Source organism: Larus michahellis, chromosome 1, assembly GCF_964199755.1.
Source record: "Larus michahellis chromosome 1, bLarMic1.1, whole genome shotgun sequence".
NCBI lineage: Eukaryota > Metazoa > Chordata > Aves > Charadriiformes > Laridae > Larus > Larus michahellis.
In genome coordinates this window covers 129,723,917-129,748,909 of record NC_133896.1, presented here as the reverse complement: position 1 = coordinate 129,748,909, position 24,993 = coordinate 129,723,917, and the positions used below count along the sequence as shown (strand labels likewise).

Genomic DNA, 24,993 nt, shown 5'->3' with positions numbered 1-24,993 from the left:
TTTTCCAGATCGTAGCCGATCTGAGATAGATTTGAGTGAATCTTTCTCTGAAGGAAATGAAGATACTCTGAGCATAAGAAGCAAATCTGTACCTAGTGCCTTAGATCAGGAACTGGTGAGTTATAAATATGTAAATGTTTATCTGGTGGAAATCCTGTCTGTTCAGACTTCTGAAATCAGCACTGTATGTAAATCTATATAAAATATAAGTAATGCAGAACATTGCTTCAGGGATATTTAATGAGTTTTTAAACAGCTTCATCTTCTGAGTATATTTTAATGAATAATCACAGTTTGTTATTGATTTGCTGCTTTTTGAGTTTACAGATGAAAGAAGTCTGGCCTGAAAATAAATTTCAGGCTCTATGTTACACATGCTCCAAAGTCCTGTTAATTCATACTTTCTTAGATTTTAATTTTGATGCTGAGAAATACTATACTTTAACGGCTTTAATCTTTGTCTGGTTTTGATTTTCCTCTCATATATATTTTCAGCAACTGAAGCCCCAGCCTTGTGTTCTGCCACTCTTTCTTGCCTCTTCTTCCTGTTCACTGTTTTCTCCCGTACATCTCCATGCCTTTTTCTATGTCTTCCTATGGGCTGCTTTTCCTGAAGTGATTCACAGCTTCCCTTTCCTCTTACGCGCATATCCAAGATACACAGGCTGCAGATGTGCATCAATGCTATAAAAGAATTTCCAGGCTTGTTAAATATGCATGAGGGGGGAAAAAAAAAGAAGAGCTATTTAAATAGTTCTTCATCTAATCATAGTTTGTTCTGAAGATTCCAAATGTATGCTTGTAGCTTAAAAAACCCATAAGCCTCTGTGTTATGGTTTATGCATTTTGTCTATTGTCATAGTCCTTCCCTACCATCTGCTCTTTTGAGAAGAGCACTGGCCATGGGAGATGATGCCCTTCTTGTAGCATTTGATACTTGGGCCTTGGTGGGAAACAACCTGTTGGGATTCCCCTTTGTTTCTTGGATTGTAAGCACTCAGAGAATTTGCCTGCAGCATTGCTTTGTTTGCGTTAATCTTTAAGGAAATAAAACAAGCCCTTCCTGTGCATCAGATTTCTGTGGAAGAAAAACTTAAAAAATAAGTGGTTTATTTTTTAATTGTAGAAAAGAAAAAGGATGTGTTACTGATTGAGAAGCTGGAAAAGGTTGCAGAAGAAAAGCATAAAATAAAAAAATACAGGCTTTAAATACTTTATATTAGTTCCCTGCTCTAATTGTACATCGTGCCATAGTTATCATCTAGGAATTTCTCTGAGGCGGGTGCCAGAGAAGCCAAGTCCAGAGCAGTTTTCTGTTCTTTGATTTTATTTGATTTTTTTGTCTTCCTCATATTTAGAGCTTTCTTTTTCTCTTTCCCCCTCACTCCCCCCTTCTCCTCTTGCTGACTCTGAATGAAATTTCAGAGTGCATCTCAGCAGCTTTCTAGCTGCTCTAGCAGACCTCTCTTGTGACATTAGCTTGATTTAGTTGCTCCAAGGTCAGTAAGAGTGTTAATTCCCCTTTAAATTTCATTCATAATGGGGTTCCTAGATCTCTAATTCTACCCATGTCCTCGCTTGCTCTGTCTTATGAAATCAATTGGCTGCATTCATCAGCTTTAGTGTTCCTGCGTTTTGTAGGATAGTTTGACTCACAGGAGTCCTTCAGAGTCTTGCCCTGTATTCATTACGTGTGCAGTCTTTTGAGATGAAGGTTGTATTCCTGCTGGAGTGTAGCTGCTTTGGCGCTTGATATAAGAGACAAAAAGAAAGGTATCCGATGAAAATAACAACAGCTTCTGCAGCCTGAGAAAAGTTATACCTTCTTTTCTCCTGGCCAGCGGGTGGAGCTGGCAGAGGCCCTTCATTCTCTTATCTCTGGGTGATGAGAGCTGACAGTGGTGTGGGAGGTGCCACACGTCAATAGGATAAGCGGATTGCTGGAATTTATCAGCTGAAAGTGTGGGCTTTTTTAGCTGCTTTGCTCCCAGCTTTATCCGTGAAAATCCATTATGCATACAGAGAAACAAGCTGGAAAACTGAATGGGTATTTTGCTTCTCTAACTTTCCTTGCTCTTGATAGTGAAAAGGGACAACCACTAGAAACCTACATACTGTAGTATGTATTTGTCAAGGAGTGTGGGGAACCAGTTAAATCTAATATTGTGTCCAAATGTGAGCACCTTATCTAGAGGGGTGTGTGCGGAATTCCTGACCAAGTAGTGTTCATTACATGCTCGGCTGCTTTATTAGAAGCAATTGGATAACATGCATTTTATGACTGTGAGATTAATGTCCTACTAGCCCTAACTTTAATAAGCTAATACCACTAACCAATTATGTCGTTGCAGTTCTATAACACCTCCTGAGAAGCATAATCATTGTGGTGCAAAATGAATTAAGAGCATAGGTTAAATGTTAACCATTTTTTTTTTTTAGTTCCAGATTTGGTAGTCAGCTAGCTGTCGTTAGGGCTTTTTGTGAAGGACTTTTAATATTCGAGTGCCTAAACTAGAAACACTCCGGTCTGAAGATGTTTCCTTACTGTTTTGGGTTTTTTTTTGTCCCGTGTTTAATTATTCAGCAATAAAGTGTAGCATTGTTTACTTAAAAGTCCACAGGTATGTATGCAACAGTGTAAAGGAAAGAGCTTTGCATGTGTTACCAGAATTGCTTCTTCCTGTTGTACGGGCAAGAAACCGAAGTTGGGTGTTCTCGGGACAAACTTTAAACTTGGGTACATCATCTGAATTCTGAAGCCAATGAGGAGGGTAGAAGTGAAGGACGGGGTGGGTTTTTTTATTTTTATTTTTTTCGGGGTTTTTTTGGTTTTACTTTTGAAGGATTCAGCTCTCTATCTTTCTCCCTGAAATAATTAGCTCTGTTGTGCCTGGGTCTCCATGGACTTTTTCCTTAGAGTATAAAATATTTGTGACTTCTTTTTCCTGTGGAGCGGTAGCAGTGCCCTGAATAGATTAGAAAGAGAAGAGACGAGTAGAGGAGGCTCATTGTAAGAACATGAAGCTAAGAGGAATTTTTGCTTCAGTATGTAAATTTTGGTCCCAAATAGAGTGATGGCTTATCCTGATTTCCCTCTGCTCAATATTAATTATGCAGTTACAATCGGAAAGTAGTAATAGAAGACTTTGTATCACTTTCATCTGATTTTATTTTATTTCAGTCACTGGCGCAAAGAAGGAGGGATTTAACAGCTAGTTTTCTGCATGCTAATGACAAATGCTCTGCAGATCTTTACATAAACTGTGACAGTTCAGCTCTCCAGCAGCATTTCTTCTCTGCTCTGTTTTTCCTGATGAGCACAGAAGCCTTTGAGACTCCTGGGTTCGAATACACTGCTTCTCTGTTTAGTTTAAGAGCGTGAGAGCGATTAAGCAATAGAGAGCGAGGTAGGTCACCACGTGAGATTTTTATAGCTGCAAAGCAGACAGAAGGAATTTGAAGATTTAACTTCCATTAGAACTAAAAGAAGAGTCTTTCAAAACACCTGCCATAAGGTTTAAGGAAACACATAAAATTTTCAAGTTACAGTTAATAGGATGATAGCTTTCTGTTGGATTTTTTTCCTGTATCTTTTACTTAAAGTTAGCCATCCTACTAGGACTATCAACTAGATTGTAAGTTTCTTTTAAATTTTACTTTATTGCTGTGTTTAAAAAATGAAAATTATTTTTTTTCTGTATATGGGCTAAAGATGTTACAGGGCAATCTTGTTTATTAAAATTCAAGCATGTACATGAAGCTGTGCAACTACTGATTTTTTTCCCTCCATTTAAAAAAAATTATTAAAATTATACAGGAGTGTAATTATTTTAAAAATATGCACATCAACTGGTGCTTTTCTTCGCTTACCCTCAAATATATTCAGTGCATATGATGGCAGGACAAGTTTCTTCCCATGTGGTTTGACAATAACCTGGGGCTTTCAGCACATGGGTCTGTGTTAATGATCATGTTCAAGGAATCATCGCCTGTCACCAGTGTGAAAGGGTGCGAGTGTAATGCAAACTATGCGTTTGTCCATTTGTGTGCATGTGAGTGGGACTGACACAAATGTTGAAAATAACTGGAAAACTGGACTGTTGGATTGTAAAAAAAAAAAAAAAAAAAAAAAAAAAAAAAAAAAGTCCTGCAAAAAATATAGAACCTGGACTGTAACCAGGAAATCAATCATCTAATGACTTCTGGCTACAAACATCTTCGGGTAAACCAATACCAGTGATCCCCTGGTATGAGACCTTAATTCAGTGATTTCTTTCGTTAAGATTTGAAAAATTCTCATAATCTCCTTCTAAGATTTCCAAACCTGAATTCCTGAACGGAAATAGTAGTAAGTAGAGTAAGGTAATTCAGATGGCATTGTTAATGAGCATGGAAGTGGGTTTTGTTTATGTGTAGAGTTGTTGGCTGTGCAAAGGTAAGCGCCTCCAGAATAAGATATGAAGTATGTGTGTCAAGTTTTTCGCTTCTTAAGCAACTGAACCCTGAAACCCTAACAGCATCTTTTCCCCTTATGCTGTGTGCCTGTGCAAAGATATGGAAAATGTAAATCAAAATTCCTCTAGAGATTAGAATTTTGAATGCATCCTGCCCCATCTTCCTAAAGTGGAAAATATACAAAACAAAACTAGGTGACAGATGCTCATCAAATACAGAGCAGAACACGACAACTAAAATGCCTGTTTGTCATTTAGGATTATCTGGATGAAACAGAAGAAGATATTGATGACATAGTGGCCTCTCGTTATTCAAGGAAACATGGACATTTGACAAGTGGATTATCAACAGTAAGATCTTGAGTAGAAAGCACATGCTTTTTTCTTCCATAAAAGACCATTGCTCCTCCAAAAAGTTTAACTTCATACCACTTAGCAGCAGACCATCTTTCATCCTGCGCTTAAGAAACATCCTTTAACATTGAGATAGTTTTTCTCTTATATTTTTAATGCTGTTCAAGCTAAAATGCTGCTCTCTGCAGTGCGTGGAAAGAGAAAGCCATTTTGCGTACTCATCGGCAGATTTCCTCATGTGCTCAGGTTACCACCAAGCCGACATGTGGAGAAGTCAAACCATAGGTGTTTGCAGTTACATGACTGCTCAGCTTTGCAGCGGAGCACTTAATCTCAATTTACTTGAAATGAAGAGAACAAACCACTTTCTGATTGATCAGGTTCTTGGGACACAAACACTCATCTGTGTGTTTGCACTTCTGTGGCGTCGTTGTCCATCCCCCAACCCAGCTTCTCCCCTTCTTCGTGACATGATTGATATGCCACCTAGATCTGAAAAGTATTTTTCTTTACAGTGAGGAGGGAGATACTTGGGGATTTTGGTTGGTGACAACTTTTCTACCTTCTGCAGTAATTGTAGTATTTTTCTGTTATATCCTTTTGTTTCTCATCATACCCACAAACCATACACCGTAATCAGATGTTTGAGTCTTGTGGTTGTCTAACTATTGCAACTTAATGTTGGTTTTAAAAGGAATAGCTGCATTTTCAGGTTGTAACAGGTGCTTGGGATGCAACAAAATTGGTATAACAAGCCTTATGCAGTTCATTATGCAGTCTGTTATTCACTGGGGAAGAAAATGGATGATAGAAGTAGCCTTTAACGTGTCTAGCTTATGACTGCCTGCTGCGTACTTCATTTTTGGGATCTGACACGTATGACGTGGGCAACTGATAGCATCTTCAGAAAAGTTGCAGAGCCCACTCTCCCCAGTCGTCTTCATGACTTGTGCCTAAGAATAGCTCTGGTCGGCATATAGAGTACCAGAAGGCCACAACAAACTCCGGGTAGAAGACGAGAGAGTTGAAGGTGATGAAGACAGATGAATCCATATGCTAAAAGGGAAGAGAAAATTTGGTCCATGACAGTAACCAATGAACTGTCCTTTCTAGACAGTATCCCTGGTAATCCCTATGCAAGCAGAGCCCAAGGAGTGCCCACTTAAGTTCTTGATCTTAAAGAGATGGAGTTGGCCGAACCCAAGCTTGACTTACCTGGAAAGGAGAAAGGGCTGAGAAAATTGCTATCGGTGCATTTTTGGACCTTAGATCTGGCCATGTCTAGACCCTTTTCCCTTCTAATTTGTGTAGTTCACAGAAACAGAACAGAGACGTGCAGCACTTCACACCGAATCAGACTTGAGCAAATGTAGCCTGTTGACATTGGTCTAATTAGACGCACTTACCTGAGGTTGACTATGACTCATTGTCTCCGATGCTTGCTGGTTCCATGGATTTTATAGACAGAATTATTTTTATTTCCTCTGAATATTGATATGAGGGTTGCAGGTGCTTAAGTGCTTTCTCTGTTTAAGTTGCTAGTTGAGGAACTGTATTTAGAGAGCCTTCCCTCTGTACTGTAGGCAGTGTTCCGTCTGTGCATTGGGTTTTGTGCTTTGCTGTAGATTTCCCTTTGACCTTTTTCTTAAGCAGAGCGCACTTTTTCCACTGCTGTAGGTTTGAGATAATCTCACATCTCAATGCTCTCATTTCTCTGTATTCACCATGACATGGTTTTTAATGTCACTGCAATGCTACATTACTGGCGAAGTTGCAAATGGCAAGCTGCTGCTCCCTGCAAGAGCAGGTCAATTTTACAGGTTCTTTTTTTATTCCCCTTACGTGTGTTTTACTAGTTATTAACATTCCCCCTCTCTCTTATTTTTACCTTTACTCTGCTTGTTGTAAGCCTTTGAGCCTTCTGCACTGTACAGAGTTTTTTCATGTACTTGTCTGTCGAATGACAGTCTACTATTATGTCACGTTGAAATAATGTTATAAATGAACAGTAGGCTCCAACTGCATGATTTTTCTTTTTTTTTTCTTTCAAATATGAGAATTTAAAGTATAGTATGAGTACTCTGACAATGAGCATTTGAGGTAGAGGAAGAAATATCTCAAAGGGAAAAGGTACTTGAAAACTACCTGTAACATGAGTGAGAAAAAATGGAAAGTGACATTGTATTTTTCTTTCTGTTTCTGTTTTCCAAAGCTAATGTATGAACTGTGTATTTAGTTTTCCCTGCATCCTTCACCAATTCCTCTCCCAAATACACTAACGTGGTGGTGTCAAGATGCATCACATCAGTAAGACTAAGTTGTTTCAGTGCCTTACTGCAGTGATAAGATACGATGCAAAACAAATATAATTCTTAGTGAGGTACTAAAACGAAGCTCTGCATCCTCCGTATATGGTGGCTGTTTACTACTTATGAAACTGGAAAATTAGTAAATTTCTTAAGGACATCACATTTAGCATACGTCATGTCCAGTGTAAATGCCACAGAACAGAGTCTGTGGGGAAAGTCAAGCATATCAAATACTTCATCTAAATTTGTATTATCTTGTTTGTGTTTTGTAAGTAATCCAGAAATTGTGTTTGCGTAAATTCTAGGGTCAGAGGTCATCTATTTACAGTTATATTAGAGGTTATCTATTAGGACTTTATGTTGGGTTTTTTTTTTTTTCCCCCCAATCATTTACCCCTTGCTGCCCACTTACCTAAAGATTCAGTAGAGGAAAAACTCATCCATCTTCTCATATTGGTATAACCCTGTTTGTTTTCTGAAGTGGGCACATAAATTGTGACTTTCATTTCCAGGGATAATTTAGGCATTTTGTAGCACATACTGGGGCTGTTAAGTTCACTAGCAGCATCCAAGGATACTCATTTTCACCTATGCTAGAGGTGGAAATGCTTAAACGGTAGAGGCTGGAATGTAGCTTGAGAAGTGTTAGCAATTGGAGGAAATATGACATATTTGTCTGCGTGCGTTGCTAATTCTCCAGTCATTCTAACCAGTCCTGTTCATGGTATTTCAGCCAATTGTACAAAGGAATAAAAGGGCAAGCATTTTTCTTTTTTTTTTTTTTTTTTTAATTTAAATTAAGTATAAAGAAGGCCAGCAAAAATACAAAAACCCACCCTTTTTTGCTGTTTGTTATTCCTACACGATGTATAAAGTTACCTTTATGGCTAACGATTGCTTGTTTTGGTTTTTCATATCTTTTCCTGTTTACCATATTGACACAGGCCTGCTTATCCCTCCAGCTTTCTTTGCTGCAGGGCCCTTAGGCAAGGTGCTCCGAGAGCTGAATTTTGCCACAGACCCGTTGTTTTTGTGTGGCTCTTCCCCTTGACTGTGCTCTTCCTTCTTCCCTGCAGCTGATAAGGAAGGAGGTAGATCAAGATGTAGTTTCCCTTGAGGTCATTGATGAGATTTACAGATACTGCTCTAGCAAGCAGAGGGGGGAAAAAAAGTTTCCTCAAAGATTCTATTACTGTATTTTTTCCCGGAGTGACATGTTTAAACACTTGTGTGCGTTTTTACCTACTCTTACAAACTCCACAGAGAAACTGCAATTTCTTACAAAGGTGCCAATCTTGCAAATATATGACTGCTTAGCTATTGACTAGCTTAAGTGAGGACTGACTTCATACAGACGTAAACGAGGACAAATCCAAACACAGTGCAATACAAATCCAAATCTGTTGAGTTGGTGTTCTAAAATGTAATTTGTTTATTTTGATACAGCAGATACTTCATTTCTATTTAATTACCTTGAGCCACGCGTCCTTCAGTACTCAAAGTACATGGAAAACACTTAGCATTTTTCTGATTTGGTGATAACTCTTTCTTTCTTTCTCACTACGGCTTTGCAATACAAACTTCCTTTACCTGTCTATATAGGTAAAGATTTATCACTGCACTTATTCTATCTTATTGCAGCTATCTAATGCTCTTTTCTCTTGATCTTTTGCACTGCCTTCTTTAAAGAACTCCCCAGAAGGCTCTGACAGAAAATGGACGTATTTAAACGTGCCTGAAAAAGACGGTGATACCGTGAGTTCTGAATCCTCTGCTTAGCTTACTTTTAAGGTTTCTCTCTAATTTCTCCTTTTTTGTTGAAGACTGTACCCGTGTGTCTTGCAAGGTTCCTATGTGTTAGGATTTAGATGGTTATATATGTTTTTGAGCAGTCTTGCTCAATGACTCAAAAGAGAACGTGTGCCAGATTTCTCGAATGCTTCTGATTCTGGCAGTGTGCATATTGCTCTGGTTTTCTTTAAAAATATTTAGTTCTTTCCTAATTGTAACCTGGTGTGAGTGAAAAAAAGAGATTGAGGTGTGATATATTATGTTGCAGTGGAAAATTTTGTGCGATTACTGCTAAACTTTTGGATTTAGGAAAACTGCAATAATGGTGAATTTTTCTCATTCGTTTAGAATTGCTAATGAGACATGAGTTTTACTTTAAACAAACATGGATTTATACCATCTCCATTATGGGAAGCATGCTTATAACTATTCCTAATGGTTCTGTCAGCAGTTTTCTTATGAGACAGTAAAAATTAGGTGGACAGCTGAGCCAGAGAGGTGATTTTTTTTTTTTCTGCTTGGAACTTACGTGAGCTTACAATTTATGTAGCCTGTCTGCTCTTCAGTTCATGCATGAATTAAATGGTGGTAATTTAGATTTAGTCATGTTTATAAATAGGTTTGGGTCCTGCGTGGAAAACATCAACTGTCTAGACACTTAAGCTCTTCTTAATTATAGTTCTTATTCCCCTTTACATCAAATGGTGGTATTTCTCTTCTATGATATATCTGTTTTCATAGCAAGTCCTAACAAGTGTGACAATATTGCAAGGCTGTAGCTGTATGAAAAAAGCAGATTCTGCAAAAGAGTAATTTGTTTAAACCTCTAAGTCCTTTTTCTCTCCCCCTCCAGACTAGCATTAACAGCATGCTGAGTGTATATAGTGAAACTGGTGACTATGGCAACGTGAAGGTCAGTGGTGAAATCCTTCTCAACATCAACTACAGCTACAAAACAGGTGCCCTCAACATCCTGGTGAAAAGTTGCCGAAACCTGGCCGTTGCAGATGAGAAGAAGCAAAGGACCTATCCGTAAGCACAGAGAAGAATTTCCTTTTAGGCTCTGCTAGGGGTGTCCTCCACCATGTCACATGCTGTGGTCACTGGGTTGTGATACGAGCCTGAGAATTCACAGGATCCAGTCGCTACAAGCCAGCATTCTGATGGTGGTTGATTTTGGATTCCCTGCGAAAAATGCTTTTTCAATGTGTTTATTAGGACAACATGTGCCTGTTCTGGGGAAGCAATAAGATTACTTAAATTATCAACCTGCTTGATAGTAAAAGGGCAAAAAATATGAAGGGAGGCTGAATTGATTTCTTCTAGAACCAAAACTAAAGTATATGAGAGGAGTGATGCTTTGGAGGAAGGAAGGGATAGAGATAACTTTTGTTTCACGCATCCATAGATTCACTTTGTAAGGACCGTATTTTCTGAGCTTCTCATAGTTTTTATATAATATGTAAACTCTTTCATCAGGAAGTAGTAATTAGCGTCTCTAATCATGTGTAATCCTATCGTATGTAAGGTATGAAGATTTTCATTCTCTAGTACTTTCAGTGTATTTGTTGACGACAGTAATGGTATACTACAAAAGGGAAAGCTTTCTGCATTTCTGACAGAGTAAATTAATTTAGCTCTTCCTTTTGTTATTCTGATCCTATCAGATTAACATCGCTATGTTTGTAGATAAAGACCACACCTTTCCACGTTTTGCATCTTCTCTGTTACACATGTGCGTTGTTTAGACTGCAAAAATTAATTTCCTTTTATGTGTTGCTGATGCAGCTATGTCAGGTCCTTGCTCAAAGTGGTCATTTTTATTCCCTGCTGCTAACTTACTACTTTATCTGCAGATATGTCAAAGCATACCTTCTGCCTGATAAGTCCCGCCAAAGCAAACGCAAGACCAAAATTAAAAGTAACAGCACCAATCCAGAATTTAATGAAACACTGAAGGTGAGAACACTGTCTCTCTCTCAGGCTGTGATGAATGTTCTGCTTGTGCTCACAGGCATTTTCTATGTGTGTTCCAGTACGGGGATTAGAATTTGGAAGAGATGCCTCAAAAGGGGAGGTATTTAAGCAAAACCATCTCATAATCCTATGAGTTGTAATTTCTGGCTTTCAGCATTGAGGAAGTGGTTTTGTTTGGTTCTCCCTTTTACAGGTAAAACTTCTATTAGTTTCCATAGGTCCCTTTCCAAACTGTTCATGTTCCCATCTAACCTGCGCTCCAAGTTGTTAAAGGCACCTCAAATATTTTGTATGCCCTAAATTAGCGACTGATGCTGAAGTAGATCTAGCTTAAAACTTCCCGTCTAACTGATTTCAAAGAGAAAATAAGCTTTTGCAGTAAGATCTGAATTTCTCTGGAGGCTTTTATTTCTTTCTAAAGCAGAACTGACTTTGATAAGAAAATGCCAATAACGGCTTCACTACCTGCTTTCCTAAGAAGCTGTGGTGCCGTTCATTTTCTGTTGCAGAAGACAATGACAGATTACTTCCTTGAGGGATTGGTGGAGCACAACGCCCAGGCTCTTTCGTTCCTTGCCTTTACCCGCATCCACTACAGAGGCTGAACTATTTTGAGCTCCTCGTGAGCTGCTTATTCACCTCCTTGGCTCTGTGGGGAAGGAGGGAATGGTGGAGTTTCTGCCCAGTGCACTGTCTGTCTGGTACCCGGACCACAAGGCTCCTGGTGATTCCCCTTCCTGTCAGTTGAGGAGAGTTGTCCCAGCCATCTGTCATGAGGCCAGAAACTCCTTTTAGTTTCTCCTGAAAACTTTTTTTTTTTTTTGTAATTTCAGTGAGGTTTTAAATAGGTTTCTTATAATAGAGGCTAATAGATGTTCCCTGGCCAGTATACTTGGCTTAACCTGGCTACAGAACCATTTTGCAGACTTACATACACTTGGTCTGTGGTCTGGCCAGACTGCTTGCCGAGGGGAGAGCCTCTTGTATAGCCTCATTTTTAAATGGTTTATAGTAAAGTTAAGACTTGCCTGAACTTGAAGAAGAAAAAAAAAAAAAAAAGAAGAAAAAGAAAGGTGTTAGACTCCATTTAGAAAGGAGCATAGCACTGAACATGTTTGCTGGTAGGGAGCTTGGTGAGGACCAAGCTCAGCAGCTTGGTAAAAACGCAAATTGTAACAAAAAGGACTTACTTGAATTGTGGGTAAGCGAGCAGGAGATAGATCTGTTCATCCCAACTGTAACTACTTTTTAAAAGAGAAAAGAAAAATAATTAAATCTGCCTGTATCTTCCCTCTTTGACTTTTATTCCGTTATTGCTAAATACGACATGACTCACAGTGGAACTGTTGGCATCTAGAATTAAGCATTGTAGCCATATCTACACAGGAACAGCCTACTTGTGTGGCTCGCCAACGGGCTTGACTGGTTCAGCTTTTGGAGAATATGTGTCCGTGTACAGATGTTGCTCCTGATGAGGGAAAAAAAAAAAACAAACCCATCTGTGTCTCTTCAGCTAACACTAGGAGAAGGGTGAATTTCAGGGAATTAATGGGCCTTTTGCTAAAAGCAGAGTGTGCAGAGCTCGAATTCCAGATGCTTGCAATTTTCTGTGTATTTGCTAGAATATGAAGTTTCTTCAGAGGAGTTTTTTTAAATAGCTTTCAAAATCAACAATGGTTACTAAGACTGGTAGGCTTGGTGCCTGCTTTGCAGATGCAGTTTTGCTTGTTTTCAGAACAATTTTTTGTAAGTTACGAAGACGCCATTGAAAAGGAGAGGATACTATTTCTAGAAAGTAGTGTACAGCAGACCCCCTTTAAGGATGAAAGGACCAGTGGGATTTCTTCTTATGAAGAAAACTTTGATGTTGATCTGCTTATTTGACATAAACTTTTAAGGAATTAATACGATCATTTTTTTTAAGCATCATAATTTGCTTTATAGTTATATATACCCAGTAAATAATAGAGAAAAAGAACAATTGTCATAGTAACATTAATTACAATTGGATACTTACTGCAAAGAGAAGAGTTAGGTTTAACATTGACATTATGAGCTTTCTAGCTAGATCAATCTTGTTTGCAAAGAAAACAAATCTCTTTTTCATGCTTCATTCGTTAGCTGCTGTGGGCTTTGTGAAATTGAGCTAGAGCTGTAAAAGGCTCCATGGAAACTATTATTTATGCTTATTCTGAGAGTTTCTTTTTCTCTTTTTCTGTTGCTAGTATGTCATCAGTCACACACAGCTAGAAACCAGGACCCTGCAGCTTTCTGTCTGGCACTATGACCGATTTGGACGCAACAGCTTCCTTGGGGAGGTGGAAATTCCATTTGATTCCTGGAACTTCGAAAATCAGGGCGATGAGTGGTTTGTGCTCCAGCCTAAGGTAAGGGTTTCCAGGGGCCAGTGAAAGTGTTGCGAAGCAAATTTAGCAAGGCTTAGTTATTTTTCCTTTGGAACGTATTTATAGAATGATGGCTTTGAGTGTCTAATGTGGTAATAAAAGTAATATCTTTGTCCTTTATTCAATCAAAACATACTGGTTTTAAAGTTTTCATGAAAAATTTACACATGATTGGCTATTTAAAAAAAAACAAACAAAACAAACAAAACAACCCCCCCTCATCCTTTAAAATAAAATATAAGTTAGTGTTTTAATAAACTGCAGTGGAGAAATGACCTAGTAAAGAAATCGATTATTTTTTAAAACTAGCACGTAAACCAAAGGACTCTTCTACCACTCTACCTGTACCCAACCCTTAACAGTTTATTGAAGAAATAGATCTTTTTTGTTCCAGTTCAAAGTGCTTCACACCTTTCAGCTGTGACAAAATGACTTATTAATCTCTTACTCAACTTAACTAGGAAGGTACAAGATAAGGCTTCTCAGCAGCCAAATCAATCTGTCTGTGAAACAGGACTCGCATGGTACTTAGCTAAGGATAGGATGACTTCTGCCTCTAGGGCACCCCCTGCTTTGGCAAAGGTGTTTATTTTTGCAAGAGATTCAAAGAGCTATTGTAAGATGGAGGATTAAAGGCTTGTGCCTTGCTTGCTCCTGCAGCAGCCAGAATCCCCACAAATTCCAGTGGTTTAGATTGCTGCTTCAGAAAGTGTATTTTTCTTGGTCCAGAAAAATCCAAGTTTTTACTGCAAGTGATGTGGAGACAGATTCAGATGACTTGTTTGCTCTGTGTTCGTTGTTTTTAAGGAAACAGTGTCATATTCAGGGGTTTAGGAGGGAGCATTTGATTTGTGCCTTTCTCAGGGAGGTGAATGTGATTGCTGTATAATTAATTTCTAGGTATAACCCTTTGTGAGGCTTACACCTAAACTGTCACAAATTTGTAATTTAGGAAATAATTTGCCAGAAGATAGTTAAGAAAATTGGTCTCTTTGAACACTTACACGCCTCACACTTTCTAAGTGCCAAGGAAGATCATTCCCAGTTTCCTAGTTCAGCTTTATTAATAAGGGTGACCACCAGCCCTTCCCTCATGGTCCAGACAGGGTGAGACCAGGAAGAGAAGGAGGCTAATGACGGCAAACATGTTTCAGTCAGCGCTGTGTCCAGGCCAGGATTATACCGTCCTCCTTACAAGCTTGCTCCATGTAAGTTACTCTGGTCAGGTCTGCTCTTGAAGTAGAAGAAATGTCTGCTACATCTCTGCCATAGCTCTGGCTGGTGTCAGATGATGCTCTTATTTAGTACCCACCGATGTACAACAAAGAGATACACATCTAGTGTTTGTTTTGCTTATGGTTTGTATGCAATGTTGGTCTGAAATTGAGCTTCTTATCATGCAGTTGCCTCTTTGTCGTCTCATCTCAGTCCTTAGGGATTTGTGTGTGTCCGGTTTTGGTTTTTTTTTAATCCTGACAGTCGTGAAGCTGTCCTGCTCAGGAAAAAAGTAATGAGGTGCTACACGTTTCAACCATTCCAGCTGGAAGGTGTTGTCTGATTATTTCCAAACCCATTTAAAGGATTTTTAAATGAGTTCTCTTTTACCAAAAAAAGCAAACGCAGAATTGGTTTGTCCGCCTCCTAAATTGTTACAAATAATGTTTCTAAACTTAAAATGCTGCTAAGATTGTTGATCAGCAAAGGGGATAATATTTTTGAAAAATCAATTATTGCATTTTGAATTAAAAAAAAGAGCACGGGTTAAAACACATGCAAATTACATGCTGTCCTCTCATGTGAACTGCCTGATAGGGACAGGAATGGCTGTGAAACATTTCCTGAGTTTTATTACAGCGCTTTATTTATTTTATCATGAATCATTTAGCTGCTTTAGTGAAAAGGTTGGAGACATTAAGACCTGTTTCTTCTATGAGCATCAAATGTCTGTTTTCAAGAGGAGTGTGGTTAAATCAGAAAAAGAAGAGAAAATAGTTCTGTGGTTAAAGAGGAGGCAGAGTCTAGAGCCATGTTATATGTGGGTTTGGGGAGGAATCACAGAATCTTCAGAGTTGGAAGGGACCTCTAGAGATCATCTAGTCCAACTCCCCTGCTAGAGCAGGATTGCCTAAAGCACATCCCTCAGGGCTGCATCCAGGTGGGTCTTGAAAATCTCCAGAGAAGGGGACTCCACACCCTCCCTGGGCAGCCTGCTCCAGTGCTCTGTCACCCTCACTGTAAAGAAGTTTTTCCATGTATTTGAATGGAACTTCCTATGTTCTAACTTGTGCCCATTGCCCCTTGTCCTGTCACTGGGAACCATTGAAAAGAGCCTGGCTCCGTCCTCCTTAAACCCACCCTTTAGATACTTGTAAACATTAATCAGGTCCCCCCTCAACCTTCTCTTCTCCAGGCTAAAGAGTCCCAGCTCTTTCAGCCTTTCCTCATAAGGGAGGTGCTCCAGTCCCATAATCATCTTGGTTGCCCTACGCTGGACTCGCTCCAGTAGTTCCCTGTCCCTCTTGAACTGGGGAGCCCAAAACTGGACACACTACTCCACTTGTGGCCTCACCAGTGCAGAGTAGAGGGGGAGAATGACCTCCCTCGACCTACTGGCCACACTCTTCCCTATGCAGCCCAGGATGCCTTTGGCCTTCTTGGCGACAAGGGCACACTGCTGGCTCATGGATAATGGAGGCTGACAAATTATTCCTGATAAAAGAACTTACACCATCACTTGTCCACCAGCAGAACAGAAAAAATAATCCTTGTTGCCTTTATGGGAAACTCAATCCTAAATTTACATAGTTTAGATTAAAGTGAGATGCCTGACTGGCAAGATTTAGATGATGTGCAAATTATTCCACAGCATTTTACTACAGGTTTTCTTTTGTTCCACGTTGTAGCAGTTGGCATCAGACAGTGGTGGAAACAGAAACGTATTTTTCAGAGTCAGTGCAGGAAAGTCTGTGTTGCTGTAAAAGTGCTTCAAAGTCACAAAAGGGCCACGTTGTTGTCACTAAAATTGCTTTGTTTCTTGTCCCATCCTTGTGTACAAACAGCCTTAGCCCTACTAAACATAGAATGGTTCAGGTTGGAAGGGACCTTAAAGACCATCTATTTCCAACCCCCCTGCCCTGGGCAGGGACACCTCCCACTCGACCAGGCTGCTCAAAGCCCCATCCAGCCTGGCCTTGAACACTTCCAGGGATGGGGCATCCACAGCTTCTCTGGGCAACCTGTTCCAGTGTCTCACCACCCTCACAGGAAAGAATTTCTTTCTAATATCTGATCTAAATTTCTCCTCTTTCAGTTTAAAACCGTCACCCCTTGTCCTATCACTACACTCCGTCGTAAAGAGTCCCTTCCCATCTCTCCTTATAGGCCCCCTTTAGGTACTGGAAGGCTGCTATAAGGTCTCCTCAAAGCCTTCTCTTCTCCAGGCGCATGGTTATCGCCTTGGCCTGGAGTCTATGATATAAAGGCAGTGCGGACTGTACATATCACTGTATGTATTTCTGGTGGGTTTTTTGGTTCTGTTTTCTCTTGATAGAATTTTAACCTTCCTGGGGAGTTGGGAAACAAGCTGAATGCGTCTCGTCTCAGAGAAATACTGTCAGTGATCAGGCAGACATTCATCTATAAGCAGTTCTCTAAAAGCTTGTGTGATTCCTTGGTGTGTGTGTCTCGGCACTCCAGGGCACTCTCTCTTTATACTTGTGCTTTGTCACTGTGATGGATCACAGGAAGATTTTTTTTATTTGCACCCAAACCTAAGCACTGAAGCACACACGGAAATGCAAGCATCTGTGTAGTCCCGCCTCCATTAGTGGACGTCTCTGAGCAAGGTTAGCGTATGCCCGAGTTTTTCATAGACCTGACCTCTAATGTAAATATACAAGACTTCTTTTTCACTGCCCTTTATTTTTCTAAGAGAAGTCAGTTAGAACTGACACACCATGTTCTCTTTGCGTTGCATCTACTGTGTTTAAAATTTTGTTTCTAACTTACAACACGAATGGAAATTCAGCATGTGTCAGTGACGGCCTAATGTTCTTTTAACAAGGATGCTCTGGAGAGTACTGTATGCATTATTTCTGGGCAAAATTCAAACATTTATAAAACAACAAGATGAAGAAATAGTAGCTGTGTAGAAAAAGAAACAGATACTGGCAATAACAGTTTTCAAGAAGTTTTTCTATTTCAGAGCTGGACTCTGCTCCCTTCCCCAACTCTAGTTCCCCACATCTCCATTCCATGAGTGACTCGGGAGTGACTCTTCTAAAATGTATGAAACCAATTATGGCTTAAATTCCTGGCTGCGTGTAAGCTTAAATTAGCTACCATTTATATGTCCAGAAATATGTTCAAGGTTTTTTCTGTTTGTGTGCTTCACTTATTCATGCTAGATGTCTCTCTCCTGTGTATGTTCGCTCAAGAGCGTCTAATGCGGAGTGGCTTTATTCTCCGGAGCACTTGCATTCCCTGGCTCATAAAGTTTTCTAAAGTGGACTGCATTCACTCTGGAATGTCTCCTTATCTGAAAGTGGGCTGGTATGCCTTGATTTGTTTAAGAAGTGTTTCAGACACTATATGGGTTCAACAAAATTAAAATCAAAAGGAGAAGGTGAATACTTAACCTAAGCTGGATTTCTGTCTGTTTGTTTCCTTCTTTTCAGGTGGAGATTGCAACAGATGTTGGACTTCAATATAAAGGAGAACTGACAGTTGTTTTACGTTACATTCCCCCAGACAGAAATCTCATGCTTCCTCTAGGGCAGTTTCAAGGTAAAACAAACATTAAAGGCAGGTTATGATAACATCCTTCTGAGTATTAAAATGCCTACCTAGGGTGAAGTAATGGTATAAGTGAAGACTGAAATCATACTTACATATACTGGTTGTCTTTATCTGTGGAAATTCTGAACAAGAATGTGTTTCTCCTGCTTCGTCCTCTTCTCTTAACATTGAACTTAAGGAGAGAGAAGGGAAGAGGAGTGATGCATGGCTGTGACCTAATTAAAAAAAATTGAGACATTAGATAACATGACCGAGGACAGACACGTATAAATAAAATGTCTACATCATACTCTGTGGGTTCTTTGTTAAGCTACTTATATACAGTGTATAGTTGATTGAAGTCATAGACTTCACTTAGTTCTTCATGCTTAATTGTTCTTAAGCTTACCTATCTCCTCATTTTCACTCTTTTTTCACACCGCTTCACCTCCGCTCAGTTTTACTGTATTACTGCTGTAATTCAGACCTTCAAAATACTATTTGAATTCTTTAGGCTAAGCCATTATTTTCATCAACAATGAACAGGGAATAATAGTTACTAACTCTTCGCGCTGTAGTATCATGAGGAATGGCTGTCATCTGAGGTGAAAGCAATCGCTGGGTAGTACCTGAGTGAACATGGATATACCTGACACAGGTGTATCATTGCCTTAGTGACAGAATTACTTGTTAGCATTAGGTGTATTAGACTTTTTTCTTTTTCTTTCTTTTTTTTTTTGACAAATGATATTGCCTCTGCTAGCAGTAATTCCAAGGTTTTCTCTGCTAATTGTTGTCTGAAAAGTCCAGATGTACACTATCTGCATTTTTTTTAAATTAGTGCATTTTAAGATCACTCCTGATCTTTTTTCCTGATGTTTTCAGCCTGAGTCAGGGTGTATGATCCCTGCTGATAAGCCTCTTGGAATCTGCAGCAGTAGCAAGTACACGTGTCCTCACACTGCTGCTCAAAAGCAGTAGCGTGTCAGTGCGCACCGTGTCCTTTGTCACAGTCTCTGAGGAGCACCGCATCCTTACGCACCAAATACATGTGGTGTATTTCGGCATTTTAAGATTTGAGGCAGAGGTTTTATACCTTGCTTGTGGTGTAGGTCTGCCTTAGCGTCGGTGGTGGAAGTGGATTCTGACAAGAAGGTGGGACTTAAAGGACATGCAGTTCTTTGTGTTCAGCGCAGTAAATCCACAAATACTTGGATTCGGAAACAACTTTGGATAGGGCAGCCTGTTGCGTCCAGGAAGGACTAGCTAGTTACATGGTCAAGTTCTTTATCAAATATGTAGTGCTTTTTCTGCCCCTGCCTTATTAGTTTCTCTACCCATAGAGAATCAGAGTCTCCTTATAAGAAATATTTCAATCGTTTTGCAGGAAATGAATGAAAGAATCTAGCCAAGACAAGTTACGTTTCCAAATCAGTTTTGCAGTGTGTATATAGTTTCTGATGATGACGTTGCAACTCTGTTCTATGTATAGGAAAGAAGAGCTTTAAAAAAGGAAAAAAGGGAGACTCTTGCATGCCATCTGGAGGTATATTAGAAGTCCTTATCAAAGAAGCAAAGAATTTAACGGCCGTGAAATCAGGAGGCACGTCTGACACTTTCGTGAAAGGGTCTGTGTTTTTTTTTCTCCTCACTTTTTTAACGGCTGCACTGAATCATATTTTGTCTGACCCAGTTTTTTCCAATATTTACGTGTATGGAATATCAGTCCTGAAAAGCAACTGGCATCTTGAAATGGTATGACAAAGAGAAGGATGCTGTGGGATAAGGGCAGAGAGGTACAAATTGTCCCAATGGTTAAATACAACCGTATTTAAATACTACTCAGTCAAGAACCAGAACCATTCGTGCACAAGTATCCGGTGTGCTGATGTGCACGCTGTTATAGAATATAACATTTGGTAAAATAAAACACTTAACACTCAGTCAGCAGAGAGAGGACAGTGATTATTCATCTCTCCTGGAGGCAAGAAGTTGTAAATTAGGGCTCTCACACTGGAGGTGATACCTGATCTGTCCATTATGACATTTACATTTTAAGGAAATTGAAACAGTACATATTTTTAACGAAGAGAAATAGCCAGACTGCGTTATGAATAAGAAACTTATTTTCAGGAAGATACAAGTCCATCTGGATTCCTTGTAAAACTGCAAACGGCACCTTCAAACACTGGCATGCTCCATCAAGCTGATGTTCTTTCTAATGGATGTCACCTGAAACATACAGAAAGAGAAAATTCATTATGTGTGTGAGGAAATTCTGTTTTGATTCAAGTAAATATGCTGAATGAGGAAAGATTTTTCTCTCTGCTGTAAATAGTTTCGTTATTTTTTTTTTTCTAGTACTTAATTGGGAAAGCTCTTTGGCATGTAGTACAGTGTCAAGGAACACATTTAAACCCTGAGGGTTTCCCAGAATTCTATTACTGACTTCAAACATAGTCTCTTAACCCTAACTGTGTCTCGTTGTTAACATTAAATATTCTTTGACGGAAGATCTTTAAAAATTCTGCTCTTGTGGCTTTCAGATTTGATTTTAAAGACGCATTGTTATGAAAAATTTAAGGCCTGTGTCACTTATATGCCCGTATGCATGTGGGTACATAACAATATATACAGTATGACATATATGCACCTTTTTGTTAGATACACAACATTTTGTGTTGGACAGTCAAAACCCAGACTATATAGAAAAGGCTACATGTAGGGTATACTTGTGTTTGAATAAAATGAACATACTCCTGCATACCTCATTGTGTTGGATCTTTCATAAATGTAAGTTATGCTTTTGAAATGTTAAATTTAGGAAATAATGAATAGCTTAAAACATTTTTCTTTGACGGTTTTTGCTTTCAGTACTAGCTGTCAGAATTGCTGATTTTTAGATATGCTCTAGTTCATTAGTAACGGTTTGAGTGTTGTTACTAAATGCTGACCATAGAAAATATCCTGCCTTTAATTCCTTGGTGGAACTGGGAATTTATCTTGGTTTTGTGGTGTGCTTCAAACTATCACTAAGCTTAATACACATCATGTGGAAAAAGTTTGAGCTATTCTTTCTGCGTAGTTGTTCTCCTATGCCATCTCTCTTTTCCTGGTATATGTGAGGGCATTTCCTTTTACCGGAAACAGGCTGGCTGATCCCACCGGAGCTCGCAACAGACTTCAGGGAGAAAATGCTGTCAAAGCTTTTTTTACATTAGCAGTAGCAATGCGTGGCCAATAATCCTCCAGACTATTTTTAATTAGTGGTGCCTGCCGTTGCTGACGTGGATTATTCAGCACAGCGGAACAGGAGTCTGTTTTCCTTGGACTATTGGTCTGTCGTATGTCACGGCTAAATGCATAATCAAGCTGCTGCGACCCAGTTGAGGTGCTGCAGTGGTCCAATCTGCACCGTTAGCTTGGGGGAATTTGACATAGGTCAGCCCACTGCAGTAAACTTAGCTCATGCTTACTGTCAAGTAAAGGTCTGCACAGGGATTGAGGTCTTGTGATAGAATTTGTTTGTGTGTCTGACCCTTTGGTATTCATGTGCAACTACATAGTTATTCCGTCAACTTCACTGAAGGAGGTGAAGGTACAGACTATGAAAATTTGTACAGACCTCTGGTTTTGAAACAAGAGTGTTAAGTTCACTTATTTTCACTAAAGGAATTCTCCACTAAAAGTAAAATGTGAAAAGCTTGCCAGACTTTACAGCCTTTCTGCACTTAATAGGGGGGTTAGGCAACTCAAATGAATAATGCTAATCTGCTGAAGTTCCTTCCTTGTCAGTCGTGTCCATTTCTTTCTGGAGGACCTCCTGTCCTGGTTTGAGAGCGAGACTGGACTAGGTGATTCCAGAGGCCCTTTCTAGCCAATATTTTTATGATCCTGCCTATACTTAGTCTCACTGAAAGAAAAAGTTTGTGGTTAAGACCGAAGGCATGGGGCAAGGAGACCTAATTTCAGTTTCTGCTGGTGATAACTGACATTGTAAGTATAAGAACAAACGGAGCACAAGTGCAAACTATGCACTTCAGGTATACGCTTAATTTAATAGCAGTGGGGAAATGGGATCCTGTTCCTATTTGGGACTTTATATGATTGTAATTCTTTGTGAATATTATGTGACACCCCATCTATATATTCAATTTTTCTTTTTTATATCTCCCAGATATCTTCTCCCAGATGACAGCAAAGCTACGAAACACAAAACTCCCATAATAAAAAAGAGTGTGAATCCCCACTGGAATCATACCTTTGCTTTCAGTGGCTTGAATTCAAGGGATATACGTAATGTCTGCCTAGAACTGACTGTGTGGGACAAGGAGTCACTCTCCAGTAATATTTTTTTGGGAGGTGTCCGTTTGAGCACTGGAAATGGTAAGATCCTAACTGACTCATGTTTGCTTTTCTTTTTCTGCTCTCCTTCTTCCTCACTGCAAGTGATTCGTGAATATGAGAGACAGAAATGTTACAGAGTGTATGGAAAGTATATGGAAACTTGGGGAAATTGAAAAGGGAGAGAAGGCACCGTGTAATATGTAGATGGTTTGGTTCTTTCCTCCATCGAGTGAGACATAAAAATTTGGTGCCCAGTTATACTTCAGCAAAGTCTAGAAGAACTGGGAATACCTTGGAAGTGTTTCTTATTGTCCCAGTGAGGAGGACGAGACTGATTTTGTCTGACAGCAGCCTTTCTGCTGGCGATGGTGTGATCTGGAAGAGGTGTGAATCCGTTGCTTGTGGTGCGGAGTGGGAATGTGTATGTACTTCTGTCCGTGTGCCGCAAAGGAGTGTAATGACAAACTGGTGCCCTCCAGGAGCTACTTGTCATCAGCATAACCCCCTGTACAGGTGGTAGTGTAAAGTGCTTGTCATCTTTCTGCAGGCTGTTGGAGCACACCAGCAAGTATTAAGTAACCGCTTACTAATATGCCAAAATGCCTCATGTTTTTGCAATTACCAGGTGTAAGTAATGGCAAGGAGGTTGACTGGATGGACTCTCAAGGGGAAGAGCAGCACCTCTGGCAGAAGATGATTGACAGTCCGGGAGTTCCTGTGGAGGGGATATTAATGCTGAGATCCAGCATGGGGAAACGCAGACTCTGAAAGACTTTAACTACTGAGGGGTACCGCAGGTACTCCCGACTTCAGTGGTGTTCAGGCTCTTGTCACTTTGCCCATTTGAAAGTGGGGAAGGGTTGTACCCTTTGCCTTGGATATTAAAGCTCCAAGTGAGATTTTAATGCATTCTGCACTTTCATGCACACCTTTTTAACCCAGGCTTCTTGTATGGATTGTGTTTCTCCTGAAGCCAGTGAGAATTTGGCCGTGTACAGAGATCGGACTGGCTTTCTCCATCCCTTCTGGAGACTGGTGCGCAGCTGATGAAAACCTCTGCTGGGGAGGGTGGGGGGCCACGGAGTGAGAAAATTTTCTACTTAGTCATTGAGTAAGTAATGCCTGGTTTACATATCTCCTTCTGGGTCAAAGATGGCCTAGAAGACAGCAGTGACACGGTACAAGCAGATGCAGAGTGATTCTGTGCTTTGGTATTTGAAAGAGAAAAAGCCATAATGTTATGAAGGGTACAAACAACGTTTCTTTATCATATTTGCTTGGTGGGCTGTGCAGCGTGCAGGATGGCAGGCTTGGGACCAGGCAGCCCACCAAGGAAGGCCAATGCACGGTGTTGCACGCTGGAAACAGGCGGCAGGTGAGCTGGTGCACAGTGCTGATGTTCTGGCATTCTCTGGCTTATTTTAAGGCACTGTATAAAAGGTAGTCTTGGTTCAACATAATCAAAGAGCATAGTGAAAATAAATCATAACAGATCTCCAAACAATTTCCAGAACTACATGGCATTACTGTGTTTTTCATTCAGTTGACAACTCTAGCCAAGATCTTCTGATGTCATTGAACAGAGGGAATACGTTCACGTGTCTGATGAGTTGCTGAGATGAGACATGTGCTGGGTTTGGACATTGTTAGCTAAGACCTTGATTCAACAGATCGTGTAGTAAAGTGACATGATTAAAACACATGCCAGAATGATTTGCAAAACTGTGGAATTTTCTCTGAATGGGCTGGGATCCCAGTCAGCTGTTGATTATTAACCAGAGTAGGACTTTTTTCTCCTGAACTCTCCCTGTGAGTTAACAGTGGATTTAATGATAAAAGTGGGGTTTGGCCAGTTCAATCATTAATCTTATGAACAGTGACAATTGTTCAACAGTGATTTTGCCATTTGGTTTCCTAAAGTGATTTTACACCTACTTAGATTCCCCGTCCGCTGGGGGCTCACACAGGTCATGTGTGACGAGCATGCTGTTTTGAATAGTTGCTGTGGGCTACTCCTACCATAATGAGATAGGATTATAATATTTTTTTTTTAAGGACAGCACATATCTGCTTGCAAGACTGGATAATAACATAATTGTATGGCATATGATTGCTCAGTGTATAAGCCAAAGGAAGGTCAGTAAACTGAGTGAACTTTTTTTCTGAATTTTCCAGAATTAGAACCTAGCTTCCTATTTGAACTGTTAAATTAATCTATAGCTATTCTTACCTTTTTTCCCCCCCCCCAAGTGTTTTATTTTTGGAAGTAATGTAGTATTAGTACTAAGGAAACAAATTGAGACATAATCCTTACATAAATTAACAGAAAAAACCAAACGTTCAAAGAATGTATCATTCCCTGTAGGTCAAACCACTAGTATTCAAAAAATTCTGTGAAGAATAAAGACCATAAAATCTAACTTCTTTGAGGGATACAAATGTTCTTCACAATCCAGAAATTGTAAGAAATATAGATTGAACAACAGAATATGAACTGATAGCTAAGTAACTACAGCTGAAAATTTGACATCTGTAGCTGTCCTAATGTACGATTCTGTACATTTATTTAGAGCTAAATCC

At 39.7% G+C, this 24,993-nt stretch overlaps 1 protein-coding gene across 1 annotated transcript in view; it reads left to right on the top strand.

Annotated features, from left to right (window-relative positions):
• SYTL5 (synaptotagmin like 5) overlaps positions 1-24,993 on the top strand; it is an 87,239-nt gene extending 62,246 nt beyond the window's left edge. The window contains exons 12-21 of the mRNA XM_074604021.1: positions 9-115; positions 4,713-4,805; positions 8,807-8,872; positions 9,762-9,940; positions 10,765-10,867; positions 13,111-13,272; positions 17,967-18,075; positions 19,559-19,694; positions 22,244-22,452; positions 23,039-24,993. Of these exons, the coding sequence (XP_074460122.1) occupies positions 9-115; positions 4,713-4,805; positions 8,807-8,872; positions 9,762-9,940; positions 10,765-10,867; positions 13,111-13,272; positions 17,967-18,075; positions 19,559-19,694; positions 22,244-22,452; positions 23,039-23,181 (1,307 nt within the window). The 3' untranslated portion in view covers positions 23,182-24,993. The remainder of the gene's footprint in view (positions 1-8; positions 116-4,712; positions 4,806-8,806; positions 8,873-9,761; positions 9,941-10,764; positions 10,868-13,110; positions 13,273-17,966; positions 18,076-19,558; positions 19,695-22,243; positions 22,453-23,038) is intronic.